We start from the raw sequence: 20,811 nt of genomic DNA on the forward strand, positions 1-20,811 counted from the left end.
GGCTATGTTCTTTTTGTAGCTTATAAAACTGTTTAGTATGTATACCAAATATTACTATACAAAATTTAAAATGATTTACTTTATTTTTGTGATTTGTACATATAATTCTTTTTTTCAGGGTTTAAAGGTGTTGTGTCCTCTAAACCAGATTCTTGAAAAAAAAACCTTTCACTTTTGCTTCCATTAAATACTTCTACTATGACTATATATATTTAATATACTATATTCTAAGCCTATATCTATATCACTAAGTATATGTATCTATATATCTATATATTTGATATTTTATTCACTAAGCGTAACCTTAAATCTTAAGTAAATATGAACTGTTCTCACTTTTACTACATAACACTTGCACTATAACTGTATATTATTGTATTTGTCACCATGTATACAGGGTGGGCCATTTTAATCAAACCAGTCTAATAACTCCTAAATTAAGCCATGAACAGAAAAATTGTTCAGATGAAAGTTGTCCAGGATCAAGGGGGATATCTTTTTGTGCAATTAGTTTTGACCTTGAACTCAAATTTCAAGGTCATTTGAAGGTCAAATTTTTTTTAAAAATAGGAACCCCTATTTTTGATAGCAGATTCGGAAAGAACAGGAAATTTTACGTCCGAAACGGCATTTCAAAATTTTTTTCATGACCCTCACAAGGTTATTTCAAGGTCAAATGTTAAGAAATACTGTAATTGCTATTTAATCGCATTTTCTGATAGAATAATCGTAGTTAATGTACTTTTATGATGAATATTCAAACCCAATGTGACAATGACCATGAAAATATTTACCTTGAAAACAAAATAATAATTCCCTAATTTCAGCGCTACCCAGGAACAACGACGTGGACGTATTAGGATTATGTTCCCTTTGGGGTGCTTTTTTAACGTGAGTCCCCTTGCCTTTCACCGGGGTGCTTGTTCACTGTGAGTCCCCTTGCCTCTCACTAGGATGCTTGTTTAACATTCGTTAACAAATTTTTAGTGGTCAAAAGTAAATTTTGAAGTAAACATGATAATTTTAAATATCTGAGTTCTTAATGGGAGTGGGAAATGGAACGTTAAAAATCAATGTTGTCAATTCAAAATGGTCAAAATGTTAACCAGAATAGCTATTTGGCATTGCTCAGAGATCGACTGCCAGAGCTTTTAGAGAATGTTGACTTTCGGACGTTTCATTTCCTGTTCTTTCCGAATCTGCTATCAAAAATAGGGGTTCCTATTTAAAAAAAATTTGACCTTCAAATGACCTTCAAATTTGAGTTCAAGGTCAAAACTAATTGCACAAAAAGATGTCCCCCTTGATCCTGGACAACTTTCATCTGAACAATTTGTCTGTTCATGGCTTAATTTAGGAGTTATTAGACTGGTTTGATTAAAATGGCCCACCCTGTATATAAAATATACTATATTCTACATGATCACCATGTATATGCATCTTTAGACATACGTTTGTAGACCAATGGAGGTAGAGACTGACATTCATGACATTTCATTTTCCTTTATCACATTCCACTACGCTGGACTAAATTCTTGCAATAATCTTCCCCACACTTTTTGTATTAACCGTAAATCTTAACTAAGTAAACATTTTACTCTTACGTTAACCGAAAACTTGAACTTATAGTATAGCGTCATACTTTATATATTTATTTTTCTGAAGGCTTACTCTTTAATGTTTTTTCTCCTACTTCCTTTTACCTCCTTTCTTACTCAACCTTCTTTTTTCTCTGTCTTCGTAAATCTTGTAATCCTTTTACTTTCTTATCACTGCTTTTTATAAAGCAATTGCATTATTACAATATATTATTGTAGGGCCCGTATCCTGTAAGCTTGTAGACGGTTGGGGCTTGTCTTTGTCGACCAGAAAATTTGTGCTACTTTGCAAATCAATGCACCTTAAAATTTTGTGGTACGATACAACACGTTTGTGCCTGCCTGCAGTAAGTCACGTATATTGCTTGTATTACCATGCATATATATATATATATATATATATATATATATATATATATACAGGGTGACCCAATTTAAACGGGCACCGCTCATAACTCGTCAGGGACAGCCACAATCGAAAAAATGGTAGAGACCAAAGTTGTAGGATATCGAAGGGGCAACCCGATGGTGACCTTGGATTTGACCTTGAACGCGTTTTTCAAGGTCATTTGAAGGTCAACTTTGGATTTTTAAATAGGAACCCCATTCTTTTATTGCGGGAATGGAAAGAGCGGTAAATTTTACGTTCAGAATGGTATGTTCGGTTGCGGCACTGAAGGTCATCGCAAGGTCATGCAGCCAGAATGAAACCCCGCCTACGTAATTCCTCTAGCAACGCCAAATTAAAAAAATTGGTAGAGACCAAAGTTGTAGGATATCGAAGGGGCAACCCGATGGTGACCTTGGATTTGACCTTGAACGCGTTTTTCAAGGTCATTTGAAGGTCAACTTTGGATTTTTAAATAGGAACCGTATTCTTTTATTGCGGGAATGGAAAGAGCGGTAAATTTTACGTTCAGAATGGTATGTTCGGTTGCGGCACTGAAGGTCATCTCAATGTCCTGCAGCCAGAATGAAACCCCGCCTACGTAATTCCTCTAGAAACGCCAAATTAAAAAAATTGGTAGAGACCAAAGTTGTAGGATATCGAAGGGGCAACCCGATGGTGACCTTGGATTTGACCTTGAACGCGTTTTTCAAGGTCATTTGAAGGTCAACTTTGGATTTTTAAATAGGAACCGTATTCTTTTATTGCGGGAATGGAAAGAGCGGTAAATTTTACGTTCAGAATGGTATGTTCGGTTGCGGCACTGAAGGTCATCTCAATGTCCTGCAGCCAGAATGAAACCCCGCCTACGTAATTCCTCTAGCAACGCCAAATTAAAAAAAAGTGGTAGAGACCAAAGTTGTTGTATAGGGGGGGGGGGGGGGGAGAATTGTGACCTTGAATTTGAGCCAGTCCTACAAGGTCATTTCAAGGTCAAATTATTGTTTTTCAAACTTTACTTTTACTTTGTATCCGAGATGAAATCCCTTCTTAGATGTTCTCTGTCCAGCGGCCAAGACGCAAATGAGCCCTCGCTAGCGTCCAAACATAAGTCTCGCTATTCCCCGAATGATCCCTTCCGACGGTTAACTTGCGAATGACTCCTCTAGGTGGTCGCCACCTACCTACCCGAACTCCTGATGTGCGAAAAATAAAAATGGCTCCCGAAATAAGCCTTTTAAAATAAGTCCCGCGCTCAGTCTTGCCACCGCGACTCCGTCGAACCTTCCCCTACGACGCTTAACTCACGAATGATTTTCAAGCAGGCGCCCCGGCCCCGCGCCGTACCTGCCGCCCGAACTTTCGATTTGCAAAAATAAAAATAGCCTCCGAAAATTGTCGAAAGAGTCTCACACTCGGCCTTCCGCCAAAAATATTAACGAAAATTTTTATTAACAAGCCAATCATCGATACAGAAAAAGATTAAGTAAAACATCGAAGTATTGTAGAAAAACGTCAAAGTTTGATAAAAACGTAAAAAAAATATTAAATGTTTTATTTTTAAAAAATCATAAATTGATAAACCGTAATGCCAAAATATGAATAGAATTTTACAATAAAAAGCCATCGATACAGAAAAAGAAAAAGTAAAACATCGAAGTATAAAGTAAAAAAGTTTTTATATTTATTTTACACACATTTATTATTTGAATCAGAAATAAATTGCATTATGTTTTTTTAAATAACGTTGTTGTTTTTCCATTTAATTTATTCATAAATTATTATTGTTTTAAGTATACATAGATATACATACATACGTATGTTTGTATACATATGCTATACACACATACATGTAAACACGCATGTTGAAAATACATATGTATAAGCAGAATTATAAAGTTTGTAATACATACCATGTCGTCACACAGATTATACATACAATTACTGGCAACAGTTAATATAATTATTTAGTGATAATTCCACTGTATAAATATTTTAATTCTATTAGAAATATTTTTGCAGCAGAAATTGGTAGGTACTTACATTTTTTGCACTTTTCTATTAGATAAGTAATAATAAACAACCAACAACACTAAAAAATGTATGTTCATTATTTAAACTTGTACAATATGTAAGCTGTAAAATATTGTATTTAACACGATAATAATTAATTAATAACATACATATTAATATAAAATATTGCATCTAAAGTTATGTTAATGTAAAAAAATTTTTATCTAACGTAACAGAATATTTATTATTGTTAACAAATGAAGATTGTACTTTTTACATCATTTCATTTAATATTAAAAATAATACGAATATACATTTTCTATTAAAATTTTTGTATTAATGTCTTGTATAAAAAAAGTTCTGCAATACGTAATGAAGGTATTTCTTGAAGAATCAATTTACTTAAAATTAAAAAATGTTTGATATAATTTCAAGTCATAGCGATTATTCTAGAAAATATTGTTTAAGAGCTAAATATTCCGATTAATTACCCATATTTTAAATGTATGTATAAGTTTGATTTCACTTCATAAAATTTAATAAGTTAAAATAAATCTTTTACTAAAATACAATTTTAACTATTTTATAAGTTATCTATTAAAATTTACTTTTAACACTTTTGGAATTACAAAATATTTATTTATTATCTATTTCATAAAAGCTTCCTAATCAATAAATTATTTTATAATAAAAAATTAATAATTACTATTTGCAATTAAATAATTGTTTAAGTAGTTTTTTATTTATTATTTTTTGCAGAAAACAGTCTAAGTTCTAGTAATGCAGTAGAATTTTTAAATTTATTTAGATATTTATCGACTTCAAATACTAATTTAATAATTGAAAATATGTGATTTGAGTCATTTTTTTTATTTTTGTAATATTTATAATCTAAGTAAATATGCCGGACTATAGTCGAAGCGAAATTGTTGATATTTTATTGATTTTGGGAGAGTGTCGAAGAAATTATAATGCAGCAGCACAATTATATCGGAGGCGTTTCCCAAACAGAAATCATCATCCATCTCGAAGTACGATCCAGAGAATTGAACAGCGAGAGAGGCGAGGACCTCAAAGATCACGACAACGTCATAGAGTAATGACTATCGAGCGAAATGATCCACGAGTATTGGTGGTGCTTGCTATGATTTATTTAGATCCTCATATTTCAATTCGACAAATAGAAGTACGATCTGGCATCCCGAGAGAAACAGTGAGAAGAATAACAAGACTCCATCGTTACCATCCATATCATATTACTTTGACCCAAGAGCTAACAGAACGTGATTTTGAAAGAAGGTTACGATTTTGCCAATGGGCACAGGAAAGATTGCAAAACGATCCACATTTTTTCAGGTACGTCATGTTTTCCGATGAAGCCACTTTCCATAATACAGGTCAACTAAACCGACACAATTCCCACTATTGGTCCATTGAAAATCCTCATTGGACCCGTGCAGTCGATCACCAACATCAATGGAGTCTTGTAGTATGGTGTGGTATTGTTAATGGCTATCTAATTGGGCCTTACTTTTTTGACGGTAATGTTAACAGAGATAGATACGTCCATTTTCTGACAAATGAATTACCAAATCTGTTAGAAGATGTTAATATACAAACCAGAATGCGTATGTGGCTTCAACATGATGGTGCACCTGCGCATAGAAGTTTAGATGTTCAAGATTTTTTAAATCAAATGCAAAGAATCATTAATACTTGCAGAGGCATACCAAGGCATGTGCTTCTGTCGACTGTTGGAAGCTTTGAGCGAAGAATTCAACTATGTATTAGACATCATGGAGGGATTTTTGAACACTTAATTAGGTAAAGCTTAAACTCTATTTATAAAGTCATTTTTTCATGGTCTTGCCTTCATCTGCCGGTGTCTTCACGTCTTGCCTTCATCGGCCGGGCTATGATTCTTGCCTTAATCGGCCGGTGTCTTCACGTCTTGCCTTCATCGGCCGGGCTATGATTCTTGCCTTAATCGGCCGGTGTCTTCACGTCTTGCCTTCATCGGCCGGGCTATGATTCTTGCCTTCATCGGCCGGGCTATGATTCTTGCCTTAATCGGCCGGTGTCTTCACGTCTTGCCTTCATCGGCCGGATCAAAATGGGACCTGAAAATCCACCCTGCTACGTCCTCGTCGTGGGTCCTGGACATCAAGTTTTATAATGATGACAAAACGCAGGAAATGGTACGCTAAATGATTAAAATCTTTTCTTCTATTTTAAATTTACTACTTCGTTTAAAGTGCAACATTTTACACGCTTTCAGGATCCGGAGTCGAAAAAGTGGGTGCTGTTTGAAAAAAAATAATTTGACCCTGAAATGACCTTGTAGGACTGGCTCAAATTCGAGGTCACAATTCTCCCCCCCCCCCCCCCCCCTATACAACAACTTTGGTCTCTACCACTTTTTTTTAATTTGGCGTTGCTAGAGGAATTACGTAGGCGGGGTTTCATTCTGGCTGCAGGACATTGAGATGACCTTCAGTGCCGCAACCGAACATACCATTCTGAACGTAAAATTTACCGCTCTTTCCATTCCCGCAATAAAAGAATGGGGTTCCTATTTAAAAATCCAAAGTTGACCCTCACATGACCTTGAAAAACGCGTTCAAGGTCAAATCCAAGGTCACCATCGGGTTGCCCCTTCGATATCCTACAACTTTGGTCTCTACCATTTTTTCGATTGTGGCTGTCCCTGACGAGTTATGAGCGGTGCCCGTTTAAATTGGGTCACCCTGTATATATATACACACACACACACACACATTCAAATTTGCATATTATTTAAAAAATCTTGAATCAGTGAACTTTTTATTGTACTCTTGCGTCCACTAAACATTTATAATTATTAATTTGCTAAAATACATTAACTTATACTTTTAACGCACAGAATGATATTTTCTCCATAAACACGGAAAAAGGTATTCAGCGGTTTTTTGCACGCCTCGAGAAGTTGCGAGTTCTTCATTCTGTGGCAGCGCGTTTCGCTGTGCTGGAATCCGTTTTTCGCGCTATCCCGTCAGCCAAGCGCTAGACTAGGAAGATTGGGGAGAAGAGAGACAAAGACAGAAACAGTAAACACGTGCGCTCATTGGTCCGCGCGTCGTGACTTTGGAGAGTGGGGCATGCATCCGACAATGTCATGGCGTGCATCCGAAAAACAGATCCCACGCTTGACATGGAAGCGAAAAATCGCTGAAAACCTTTTTTCGTGAATATATATCTCATTTAACCTTATTACCAGAATTAAGAAGATAAGAACACATCTACTTAAGAGAGAGCGTGGCGCTGTCGTCGTTATACAAGTCAAAAACTATAGGCCGCAACAATGCGAAATGAACTGTCATAAGTGTCATACGACATGTCGTAGATGGCGAGACTGTCGTACGGCTCCTGCAGTATCGTACTGCTATTCCGACTCCGGCATAGCCTTGGCTGCTAGACAGAAAGTGTCGCCATTATCGTGAAGGAAGATAAAGCCCGTTACACGCAAAAAGGAACAGGAACGAATAAATACTGACTCATGTTAAATCTTACACGCAAAAAAAAACAGAAAAAAATAAATACTGACCAGCCATGTTAAATAAGTATTATCCTTTAGTGCAATATTTATCAGGAATAGTTTAGTCTGTTTTCTTAGCAGGAATAATCCTATTGCGAAAATAGTCTCGTTGGTTATTATTTTTTAATCGAATCATTATCGTATATGTAGAATAAGTGTATAAGAGGCGCTAATAGCGCTGGTGCCGCTTAAGCCACATAAACGAAAAGCGAATAAAATCAGTACTTTTGAAACCATGCTTGTGTGTACATCTGTTTATTTATCTCTCCCAAATATATTATAGTATAAATTTTATATGTTATTATCATTGCAATCCCTAAAATCTTTTATACTCAAATTGTTAACGCGTGGGTAAAAGTTTTTTGATGAAAGTAGATCTTTCTGGAATACCCACGTTGCACGCTAAATTAATGGTGAACAACTGATATGTGAATAAGTTGAAACGTATATGGATGATGTTTAACACTTAAATTTATCCTAACAAATTCTATACTAGGTACAAAGTGTCGCAGAGACCGAGAGGTCTTGAGTGTTCAGAGGTTACAATATTTCTGTTCTGGATCTGTCGGGCTACTGAGGACTAGCAATGCTGTAGTTGGAATAGGTAAAAGAGGAGATGGTGGCGGAGAAACGTACCTGTTTCGTCAGCGAGAGGATTAGATCAGGTATGGAGTTTTTTGAGAGTATGAACCGTAGAGGGGTTCAGGTAGGCGGAGTTGTTATTGGGTACAAAATCCCCGTACTGCTATGGATAATGGCGCTGATCTTTTTATTAGGGTCGAAGAAACCCCAGCGACGGAGATATTTTATGATACCTAGAAATAACGGTTGGGAAAACCCAAATGGCGGTTAAACTTTATGCTACCTATCCCGGTATACTATAAAGTGCGTCATAATGAGCGTCTGCGTGAGATTAAAGCGTAGCGTTTTACATGTAGGGACACAACACAAATTAATCGTCATTAAAATTTAACATTCTTTATAACTGTAGTAAATCAATAAAAGTATTTGAATGAAACAGAGTAGTTTTATTTATATTGTCCAATTGACAAATCTGAAAAAATTGATCTATTTCATAAGAATACGAATATCTTCTAGAAAACATTGTCAGTATATTGAAAATACTATCTCGTAACAAAACCGGTAATCAGAACAGGAACAAGTTACGATTTCTCCTCTCAAAGTCTTAACCCCGTGACAGTTTAATGAATTTATCAATAATATTTGAATGTGCATAGTTTGTGTGTGTGTGTGTGTGTGTGTGTGCGCGCGCGTATGCGCATGTTCATAAGCAAACTTTTATTTATTTATATATTTATTTCAAACAAATAAATATAATTTTCGACTATTTTGTTTCCTCCTAGCGGGAACTTTGTAATAGTAAAATTTTCAGTTTCGCTAAAACTTTGTAGAAACGCATTTAAAGGTGTTTGGAGTTCAAATCATGCGTTTTTAGAAAATGTGCGTGCGGATGGGTGTTTATGTGTATGTACGTATACCGTTATGATTATGGAACCACGCGACCGATCGTAATAAAATTTGACATGCATATATGTTTTCTGATTCAGAATTCGGAAATTTTTTTTTACGATTCTTACCATTTTATGGCAATATTATAGCCATTAAATAAAAAGTTCCTAAGATTTATCAAGCGGTTAAAGTTTTGCGTAGGTTTGAGACAGCAGCCCCACCTGTTAGGTAAGATAGTAGCAACGAATAACTCACCTACATTGGTAAGTTACCGACTAAGAGGGGGGTAGCCCCGGGTATATCAGGAGCTCAACTACCTGTAATGTATAATTATTATTGCGAGTCGTCAGACGATATGTGGTCCTCATCTGCTGACTAATGTTCCTAGTGCACAGTATGCTACGAGCATAACGCTCTCGAATGGTACTAAGGTAAATAATCCCCCTCTCATGTTCGCGAATCATTCCATTCAATCTCTAGTTTATTTCTAGTATTGCTTCTCCGCTCTTTTCGTCGTAAGTCTCTCTCGGACAGGACTGTGGACCCCTACCTTGGTTACATGTCACTACATTTTTGCAAAAGTTACACAATCTTAAAAGTTACATCTTTGAGAAATTCAAATTGTAAAAATTTTTCTTCAGAAAAGTGTAAACCATTAAACCATTATTTGAAAAGTGTAAAATCCCAACCGTTGATTTTAAAAATATAACTATTTTACTTTATACTTAAGGATAAGATCAAAGGTTGAAATGATACTTTGCACGAGTGTAATGTTAATGGTCTATACTTTTTATCAAGTTTGAGAATGAAGATTTACACGTGTAATGGTTTGAGTTTACACTTTCAAAAGCTTAATTTCCGCAATCTACACTTGCAATGTTGTTAAGTATCATGTTCTAAATTTATACTCTTCGAAAGTGTAAATTCATCGTTTTACACTTTTTAGTGCTGATTTTTACTCTTTGGTGTTTAGAGTGTACGGAGGGTAGGGTCAACTTGTGATTAATCAACCTTAGTGCAAGGTTATTGCAGATTATTTACGGGTTTCAAGTGTTTTTAGTCTCCATCTAACTCTTGGGTTTGTGACATTACACGCGGTTCCCTAATAGCATAACCTGGGACATTTCAGGTTAGTCGAGCGATTTTGATAATTATGATGTTTTTCAAATGTACAACTGTTACATTATTGTGTGTCAATGCGACATTGGCTGCGTTTGCATAATCTAACTATGTAGCTGCCTAAGGAATATCTCTTTTTCTCAGTTCTTAGCTCCAATCATTGTAGGAACAATACATAATTGAAAGAAAGGTACGTCCCAATAAATTAGCAGTCAACAATAAAAAGTTTACTATAAGTATATAAAATAAGTTGAATCTAAATTGGATTATTGCGTAATCATTCAAGAGCATTTCAAATAAGTGTACAAACCTGTGCATTTAAAAACAAATGACAATGAGCTGGGGAGCCATCCCTACCAGCTCGTCCAATTTCTTGTACATAGCTCTCAAAATTAGATGGCATATTATAATGTATAACAGAACGTATATCTGGTTTATTAATGCCCATTCCAAAAGCTACAGTAGCAACGATTATCCGTATCTTAGATTTCATGAATGCAGTGTATACAGACTTGCGTCGATGAGCAGATAGCCCTGCATGATAAGCTTCTGCTATTGCAGATATATTTTTTTCATTTCTTTTTGAATGATTCAATTTAAAATTTTCATCTTTTAAACAAATACGTAATAATCCTGCTATTCTAGAACATTCTTCACGTCGAGTGCAATAAATTATAATTGAATTGTACTGAATGAATCGTTCACTTTGTAAGAGACTGATTAGAGCATCTTCTTTCTTTTTATCATGAGATATAGTTAAATTTAAGTTTGACGGTAATGGCTTATCTGATATCACACCTGTTTTTTCGTCCTTTATTTGCAACAAATCAATTATGCTAGATACTGTATATTTACTCGCAGTAGCAGTTAATGCAAGAATATTTTTAACATTTAAATGTTCTCTCAATATTTTACAAAGCATTAAGTACGATGGTCGAAAATTATGTGACCATTGGGAAATGCAGTGTGCTTCATCAATACAAGCAAAAGCAATAGGGGGCAAATGACGAAAAATAGTAACATAACTTTTAGACGTATCACAAGCTGCTAATGCTTCTGGGGAAACCAATAAAATTGTTATTTTTCCTGCTTTTAAATCATTTAATATATTTGCATGTAACATTGGGCTTTGGTTAGTATGTAAACAAGCAGCCGGTAAAAAATCTGGCATTTTAGATATTTGGTCATCCATCAGTGATACTAAAGGGGAAATAACCAACGTGATACACTTTGATCTTTGAGCATACAAATATGCAGGTAACTGATAACACAAAGATTTTCCAGATCCTGTAGTTAAGGTTACAAGAGTAGGTAATCCTGATAAAGTTCTCATGATAGATATTTCTTGACCATCGCGAAACTGCTTATGACCGAATTTTGCCAAAGCTGTCAAAACTTCAGAAGGAGCATCTGTAAAAAATATTGTTACCGTTAATTTTACGACGTATCATTATCTAATAGTATTAAAAAAATCATTTTTATTTATTTATTCACGGCTTAACTATATAGCTACTTTATTGCCCTGAAAAGCGGGTATAAAGTAGCTTTTCTAACAAAATTTTCCCCGCAAATATTGCAGCAAGAATAACATTTTTATAAAAAGTAAAAAAAAATGTATTATTATAACTGAAAATCTTAAAAATATATATTTTTAAAATTTAGTTTGTCCTATCAATGGATGTGTAGGTCCCACTTTTTAAGACAACAACGTGGTTCTATATGCAACACGGGACTAAAGTCGATCATTCCTTCAGGTGATTACTGTCCTTGCTTTTCACAGACGGTATACCCATCCACAAAAATAATCTACGACTTTAGTCCCTTATTGCATAGTGTATTATTTATTTGTTCTTTGATTAATTTTTGTACTAGCGCATGGTCTCTGTGTATGTTTGGATTTCTAACTTCACAAAGTAAAAATTAAAAATATATAATAAAACGCGTGTATCGCGTAAAAAATAGCTAGTTGGAATAAAATAGTATACGTTTCAAATGACTATGTTGAAGCATTGTTCATTTTTCACCTAAAAACAAGTAGAAAATAAATCTTTTCTCACTTTCTTACAATTAGAATAAAAATAATTTCTCACTAATTTTCAAAATGTTCATTGGCCTCTGCTAAAAAATCTTTTCAAAACACAAAGTTTAGCTTTTTATCCTTGAATTCTACTGGATATTTAGGAAAATATCTAAATTTATATTTATAAACACCAGGCGGACGGTATCTCAGCTATCCACGGAGAGCAGCTTTTCCAGAAGGGGATCTGTTTAACTTAGTCGCTCGAAAATACGACAAGCTATAATGCTTATTACCTTACATCAGATTATGTACCGTAAGGGTGACGGTCTCATGCAAAATAATAACTTAATATGTGAGGGTAGATATATTCAAGGTAGTACGTAAGCAGTATACTCCATGCTATAGGCTAGACAAACAATGCTCCCAACACCTACTTAAAGGTGGTAGAGAGATTGATGTAAGCGGGCTAGTTGGGGTGGTCTAAAAAAAGGTCGGGTGAAGAGAAGGAGGCACGTGCGCTCGTTGCGACACGCAGCCCGCTGGTGTCAGTGGAGTTCGCTCCTTGGAGAGCGGAGTGATGAAGAGGCCTGCTGTAAAGCAGGCGGTGAGGAGGCAGACAGGCAGAAAGGGCCTGCTGAGGCTTACAGTCCTTGGCTTCTTCGTTGCCTAGAGAGCGGACACTGCTCGGACCTCTCTAGGTCGACTCTTGGATCGAGTCTGGACGAGGGAGGGCCGCCCAACCCGGTGTAGGTTGCACCACCCAATTTACAAAGGGGAAAGTGGGGAGTCTTATCCTTTTTGTTATTACGGGGCCTATCCCAATTAGAGATCGGTTCACTCAAAAATGACTAGGGGGCGCGTAGCGCTTTAGTCGGAAATCGTGAGACCAAACGCCACCGAGGCCATGGGCTCCGGAGGAGTTTTCTCCTTGACCAAGGGTGCCTTCCCTAGGGGGAGTAGCAATGGGACCTTGAGGATCTCATTAGAAGTGATCCTCGGTTTGCGACGCTGTCCTGGGAGCCTGGGAGCAGTTGGCCTTCGCTTCGTCGGCGACAGTTTCCCTGGTGGCGGCCTCCTCTTCCGAGGAGAGATGGCGATGCTCCTGCGTTGTGCTGTTTGCGCAGACTGCCTGGCCGCTATTTTCCGACTGATGATTTGTAACTGCGTTGTCGGATTTGCGGCTGCCGGAGTCGGGGTTGCCCGATGGCAGAGGCGAATGTCCGGGAGCTCTGGATCAATCGTGGGCTGCGCAGGGACATCTATCAGCTGTAGATGTTCGGGCGATTCGGCGTTCAGCACGTCGGATGATGATCCTGGGGTGTGTGGCCTTGACCCAGGCGGTGGAGTGGCGGGCAGCGGCAGATTCGTTTGAGCACTGCTGTGCCGGCGATCTGGTGTGGGATCGGTCTGGACGGCGGCGTCGGCAGTGGGAGACCTCCGATGCTGGCGTCGCTCTGAGATGAGCGCTCGGTTGGTCTCGGCAAGTAGCAGGTGCAGCAAGTTGCACTCGGCCCTTAGCTCCTGAAGAGTTCGAAAGGTCGGCATCGATGTGCGCGGAATTAGCGCTGAGAAGTGCTGATTAGGGAAGGGAGAAAAGAAATACACGAAGTATTTTCTTTTTGCGAACAAAAATCAGATTTATTGCGCTAGAGTGTACTGTGCAAGTAGCCTGGGCTCCGTTGCTGCCACTCAGACGCGGTCTGATGCGGGGTGGGAGAGGTGCCTCGGCCTGGAAACTGGCCCGCTTATATGCCCTCCAAGGCGCTGCTCCTCTTTGGGGATTACCGAAAATTCAACCGAAGTCATAAACGCCTGTGAAGCGATAACAGACGGAACCACTCGTCCGGTCTTAGCTTCGATTGGCCTGCAGGATTTGCACGAAGGCCAGAAACGGATGTTAGAAGAATTACTCGATCGGTTAATTCCTAAATATGATGGGCCGCTCGGCTTTACGAACTTGGTGGAGTTCTATCTAGAGGTAGAGAAATTTCGTCCGATCAAGCAGAAATTCTATCCGGTTTCGAAGAAACTCGAAGAAATGCTCTTTTCTCAGGTAAGAGAGTTACTAGCAGCAGATATCATCGAGCCTTCGTTCAGTGACTGGGCTAGTCCCGTCGTGATGGTGAAAAAGGGGAATAGTGGAAAGCGTCGATTGTGCATCGACTTCCGCAAATTAAATAAAGTTTCCAAAGTAAGCGCTTACCCCCTACCTTTCATGGATACTATCTTGAGTAAGCTTCAATGTGCTCGTTACATATCTACGATAGATTTGAGCAACGCTTACAATCAGATAAAAATAAAAAAGGAAAGTCGACCGTATACAGCATTCAAGGTCCCGGGAATGGGGTTGTTCCAATGGAAACGTCTCCCGTTCGGCTTAGCTGGTGCTCCTGCCTGCTTCCAGCGTATGATCGACTCCTTGATTACGCCCGATCTCGAACCACACTGTTACAGCTATTTGGACGATATTATCGTCTGTACCGAAACGTTCGAAGACCATTTAAAAGTCTTAGAGATCATGCTGACGAAGCTAGCCAAAGCACGATTGACTATAAATCGCGAGAAAAGTCATTTTTGTCAATCGGAAGTGCAGTATCTTGGCGTGCTCGTCAACAGGGGCGGTTTTCGTCCGGATCCGGATAAAATCGCTCCGATTATAGAGTACCCGACTTCGAAGACATTAAAACAACTGCGCAGGTTTTTGGGAATGTCGTCGTGGTACAGGAAGTTCCTCAAAGATTTTGCAACGATAGTTGAACCTTTAAACCGACTGCTTAAGAAAGGAAAAAGCTACGTTTGGGGGGAGGACTAAGAACGCGCGTTCGAGCAAACTAAAATGCTGATAGCATCCGCTCCTGTTCTCCACCGACCAGACTTTAATAAAACCTTCTGTCTACACTGCGATGCTTCTGGCACAGGCCTTGGTGCTGTTTTAACGCAGGTGATAGAAGGGGAAGAACGTGTGTTATCGTTCGCGAGTCGCACTATGACTCCGGCAGAACGGAATTACTCAGCGAGCGTGAATGTTTAGCGGTTCTCTGGGCGATACAAAAATTCCGTCCGTACGTTGAAGGTTACCATTTTCTGGTGATTACCGATCATAGCAGTCTCAAGTGGCTAAGTAATTTACGAAATCCACCTGGACGTTTAGCCAGATGGGCACTTGAGTTGCAGGAATATGATTACACGATCGAACATCGCAAAGGCTCAATGAATGTGGTTCCCGATGCGCTGTCGAGACTTTACGAAGAAGACGACGCAGAAGAGACACGTCCGATTATTGCGAGTATTACACCAGAGGACGAAACAACTGACAAATGGTATACCGAATTAAAGAAGGAAGTAACTGATAACCCGCTAGAATTTCCTGGCTGGAAGTCATTAGGTGGAAAATTATATACCTACCGGCCTGAGGCATTCGTCGATGATGTTTTCGAAGATGAGAATGCTTGGAAATTAGTACTTCCGAAAGAGAAAAGAGCTCAAGTTTTGAAGGAGTGTCATGACAAAGCGACGTCAGGTCATTTTGGCCGCAAGAAAACGCAAGAAAGAGTCGCCTTGTCATACTATTGGCCATCGATGAAAAAAGATGTGACAAATTACGTCCGAAACTGCTTGATCTGTCAACAATGCAAAGTTGAACAAAGAAAACCAGCTGGTCAAATGGGCAGTCGCAACTTCTCGCGTCCATGGGAAACAGTTGCTGGTGACCTAATGGGTCCGCTACCAAAGTCTACCCACGGTTATGAATATTTACTGGTGTTTCAAGACATGTTTACCAGGTGGGTAGAATGCATACCTATACGAAAGGCCAACGCTCAGACCATCATTAAAAACTTGAATGAACGGGTTTTTCTACGGTTCGGAACGCCAAAAGTCTTCTTTTCCGACAACGGAACAGAGTTCCGAAATAAGGCTATGGAAAAATTCCTAGAGGAACGGGGAGTACACCATACGTACGCACCATCGTATCACCCTCAGCCTAACACCGTAGAACGTGCGAACCGCACGATTAAAACGCTGATCCGCGAATATATCGAGGGTCATCATAAAAACCGGGACGAACATATAGCAGAGTTCGCATTCAGTATGAACACGGCTACACAAGAATCACTCCAGACTTCTCCGGCGATGCTGAATTTTGGTAGACAGCCGAGCCATCCCAAATCTCTGCTTCGACAAGAGGAGATTGAAGCTATAGCCAACGAAGATCAGATCGCTATATCTGAATGGAAGGCTAGGATGGAGAAGCTAAGAGAACTCCAAGAAACGGCTTACGATAACGCTCAAGAAGCGCAAGCGCGCCAGGCCAAATATTTCAACAGCCGACACCGAAACGTGGAGTACTCAGTAGGCGACGAAGTCTGGAAGAAGAATAGAGTACTGTCATCAGCAGCGGAGGGAGTGTCAGCTAAATTAGCTCCACCGTTTATCGGCCCCTTCAAAATCAGCCGTATACTGAGCCCAGGTATTTAGAACTAGTTGACCGAAACGGAACGGTTGATGGACCGACTGCTGTCGAATATTTGAAAAAGTATCACAGTAGAGAAGAAAACGACGGTGAGCCTGTCGCAGCAGCAGACGACTGTGAAGTTACTGATCAAGTAGACGACATCAGGACTACGTCCGTCAACAATGAAGAAATTGAAGAAGCGAAAGCATCTAACGCAAGTAGCGAGCGACCGAAAAAGCGTGGTGGGCCGAGAAAAAAGCGGTTACTTGTAAAACGCAAAACACTACCGGCGAAGATTGTTAACCCGACAAACACCATAAGCGTCGAGGTAGACAAAGCGAAACGCGGAAGACCGAAAGGTTCGAAAAATAAACCGCGTGACGTTCCGAATAGTTTGTCTCCTAGGAAAACGCGAGCGCAAAAGGCGGCGGGTACGGTTGACAATTAAAATCATGCGATTAGGGAGCTTCATTCTTCTGTATACCGTCCCATTCTCCACTCATAATTCCCTTCTTCCCACATAGACGGCTGAACGCAAGATGGACGACATCAGGGAGTTAGCAGAGGAGATTGTGCAAATAATCGTCGAAGAGTCGATGAGTCACACGGTCGACGACACGCCAGCAGTACCGGCCCACGTCCCATCCGGAGTAGAGGTGGGAAGCGAACTTTTCAACCGGTCGATTTTTGCTATCCCGGAATCACCGACCGAGATCGAACTGAGGAAGAAAGCTCTGCTGAAAGAACTGCAGGTGATAGAAGACGCACAGTTCGCTCAGGCTCTAGTCAGAAGACAGCAGGCGAGAAACCGAGCGACGCAGCTCAGAATCGAGCTGATCGCTGCGCTGGAAGAAGCCATCGCTATTGGGTCGGAAATTAAGGAGAAGTATGGCCACCGGCCGGATTGCCAGCGCCACCGGTTGTCCCGAAGACGGCTCCAACAGCCGTAAGGCCAGATTCGACCAGCCGTCAGCCCGACACGACGTCGAAAACCACGGCCGCTCCAGCAGCAACAGCCGTAAAGAAACGGCCGACTCTAACCAACGAACAGTTGAACAAAGAGTTCGACCGTAACCGTGAATTGAAGCGTCGAGCGAGAAACAGGCTGCCGACTTACACAGAACCTGGACCGCAATGCCCCATTTGCGGATACCGAGGTATTGCTCGATTGGACGAGTGCCCCAATTTCAACGTCCATGGAATGGACATAACGTACGGCGACAAGTACAAGAAGAAGTAGAACAAGAAGCTCAGGCTAACGGCCGAACCACTTCATTTCCTCCTGTACCTTACCTCAATCCCGTGCAATGAAGCATTTTGTTTTTTTTTCTTATTTCTCTTCTTTCTCTCTTAATGTTTTTTTAGAGGCAAAAGACTGCCGTACTGGCCAACGGCCATATGTAAAAAGAGAGGGGAGAGACTAAAAATGAACTATTTTTTTGTTACTTCTTTCATTATTTGTATTATCTAATTAATGATGATAATAAAAAGTCAAGTTTTCCTTGTAAAAATTGATATTTATTACAAGTTCTTATTACCCAGTTAGACATGACTGAGTGCGAGCTGGTACACCTGGCAGGGTACACAGCGTCTGGGGGAGGGTGTTGTGACGGCCGAGTGCACGTCAAATGTCTAACGGCTAATCATGTACTAATTGTAATAAGATTATTGTTTCAGCAAGCTGCCAACGAGCGCCGAAACGAGCGAGAACGAGAGACGAGGCAAGATAGAGACAGAGAGAGTGAGAGCATAGGTAGCGCGGTTGCCGCCTGGCCGCACAGCGTTGGCGAGATATGACAACGATGTGCCGACGGCCGGGAGAGCTGCGACTAGAATTAGTCTCGCTGCGCTATCCACACGAGTAGCTCGCGCTGCTACTATACGTGGGTTTGTTGTGAGTCCTGCGAGCATCTCGAGAGTGAACGATATTCGTCCGTGCGTTACCGACGAGTCGCTGCGCTACTGCCACTACTGAGTTGTAAGTACCCGCACTCTCACTCTCTCACGTCGACAGGGTAATATCTCTCGTCTCTCTTTATCGATCGACGAAGTGTGCGGCGTTTGCACCCCGTGTGTAGTTACAATTGAATATACATTTCCTTATCTAAACTTCTCGTGTGTTATTTCCTACGACCCGACCTACGCCGCCTCCGCGGGCTCGTGTAAAAACACGTGCATGATCTGAGTAGGCCGAGCCGTGCCTTCTGCACGCCCGACGTTAATTTACAATAAACAGGGTCCTTCTGGCCCTGGCTATAACACGGCAGAAAAGTATTAACCGAGTGTTATACGGTTAAATATTATTATAAATAAGCATTGAAATTAGACTTCAAAACTAGAATAAATATTAGGAGTTTTCAGCGATTATCGTTGCAAACAATTTTTCTTCAGACGTTTTCACGGCTACTATTTGCATAGATAATTTTCACAATTATCAGTCGTTCTTACGACTACTTCTCCAGAGATTATCCTTGCAAGTAGTTTTTCATCAGCCGTTTTCACGGCTACAGTTTGCATAAATAATTTTCACGGTCTTTTTCAAACAGACGTTTTCACGACTACTCCGACGATTATTGTTGCAAACAGTTTCTTATCAGCCGTTTTCAAGGCTACTGTTTTCATATATAATTTTCAGGTTAATTTTCGAGCAGTTATCATCATGACTGTTGAAATTAGACAATAAAAGTAGAAGTGTAAATTGCATGATTGATTATATTAAAGCGCAATATGAGCTCAGCGATGAGGAACTAAGCATCGTTAAAAAAAAACTTGAGAGTTCTTTTATGGTCACTTTCAAGTCAAAACTGTCTGCTGTACTTTATAAAGAACACATATTTAGGAAAAAATATGTATCTTGGATAGCAGATAACTTTGTTGTGAATTTTGATTGAACAACCTGAAGCGTGGAAGACCTGACACTGATATTTTTGAAGGCAGTTCGAGATCTACGAAATACAGAATAATACAGTCTATTACTAGTAGCTTTTCTCAGGAAGAATTAATAAAAGCTTTTTATAAAAATTTACGAGATTCTGGGAAAAAGCATTTAATTAAACAAATTGAAGATCTTTTAAGCGATCCCAATTGTTCTATGAATAATTCGGTTTCAGAGAAAATAATACCTTTCACCGAAGATGAAGCAATAGCTCTGATTGAAGATGCAAAATTGTCAAAGTGGCAGTATGATACTATTCGCAAACAGGTAAAAGGAAAAAATGTTGATATTTTCATACCTAATAAACAACTATTGACAGCAAAAGAAAGTTGTTATCCTATATCTTCTAGTCTCTCCAAATCTGAAAAAGGTGGTAGCGTTGATTTAGAATAACTGTTGAATAATACATCTAAACGTCTCCTACAGATACCGGATATTGTATCTAATTTCAAAACTAGTGAGGCTGAATACTCTCTAGTTTTGGCTAGTAAATGGTGAATTGACGGATCATCAGATGATATACAGTTTAAGCAAATTTTCGTGCTTCAAATCTTTATTATTTAAAATTTTTACTTTCACCTCTATTAGGAATTGACATAAGGGAAAAAGATCTTAACAAAAATTGAATTTTATTACTATTGCAATGTATATTTTAACCGAGCGACGTTAGGAGTGAGGTAAATCGCACTAGTTATTATTAGAAGTAAGATAATGGATTGTTAAGAATCAGGGTTCGATCCTCGATTTAGGTTAAGTTTTATTTTTTTGCAGAAAATTTATTTGGATTAGCATCAACAAATATATTTATCATAATTTGCGACGTGTCGTTAGAATAACGACACGCGATTACAACACATAATTTCGAGCCGTTGATTCTCGGATGTATTTGTGATAAATGCATCGGGGAATCAACAACATTGGATTATATTTCCTGTTATCCGGTACGCCTGGGGTTCCTAACTTCACCCGTCAGCGCCGGAGCCATAGGTGGCTCCCCGGTACTGACAGATAGAGCATCACTCGCCGAAATAGCGTCAATGCGGCCCAACAGAAACCCTGGGTCGCTGTTATATCGGCAGAACCGTCGTGCCTGTTGCTGGTGACGGCACCAGGAGGCTTCGCGTTGTCCTCGGGAATACGAGAAGATCCGCGCGCGATAGCCACGAGGCCGCAACTGACCGTTGCGCATCCTTGCCACGCATCTCGCTCGCAAAAACATTCGTACGAGTAGGTAAGCGCCG

At 39.5% G+C, this 20,811-nt stretch overlaps 1 protein-coding gene across 1 annotated transcript in view; it reads right to left on the reverse strand.

The window, feature by feature from the left end:
- LOC100117795 (ATP-dependent DNA helicase Q4) overlaps positions 1–20,811 on the reverse strand; it is a gene marked incomplete at its 3' end in the record, with an annotated part of 242,903 nt that overhangs the window by 92,751 nt on the left and 129,341 nt on the right. The window contains exon 4 of the mRNA XM_031921346.1: positions 10,473–11,572. Coding sequence (XP_031777206.1) covers positions 10,473–11,572 — 1,100 coding nt within the window. The remainder of the gene's footprint in view (positions 1–10,472; positions 11,573–20,811) is intronic.

The sequence above is a fragment of the Nasonia vitripennis genome (assembly GCF_009193385.2).
Source record: "Nasonia vitripennis strain AsymCx chromosome 1 unlocalized genomic scaffold, Nvit_psr_1.1 chr1_random0005, whole genome shotgun sequence".
NCBI lineage: Eukaryota > Metazoa > Arthropoda > Insecta > Hymenoptera > Pteromalidae > Nasonia > Nasonia vitripennis.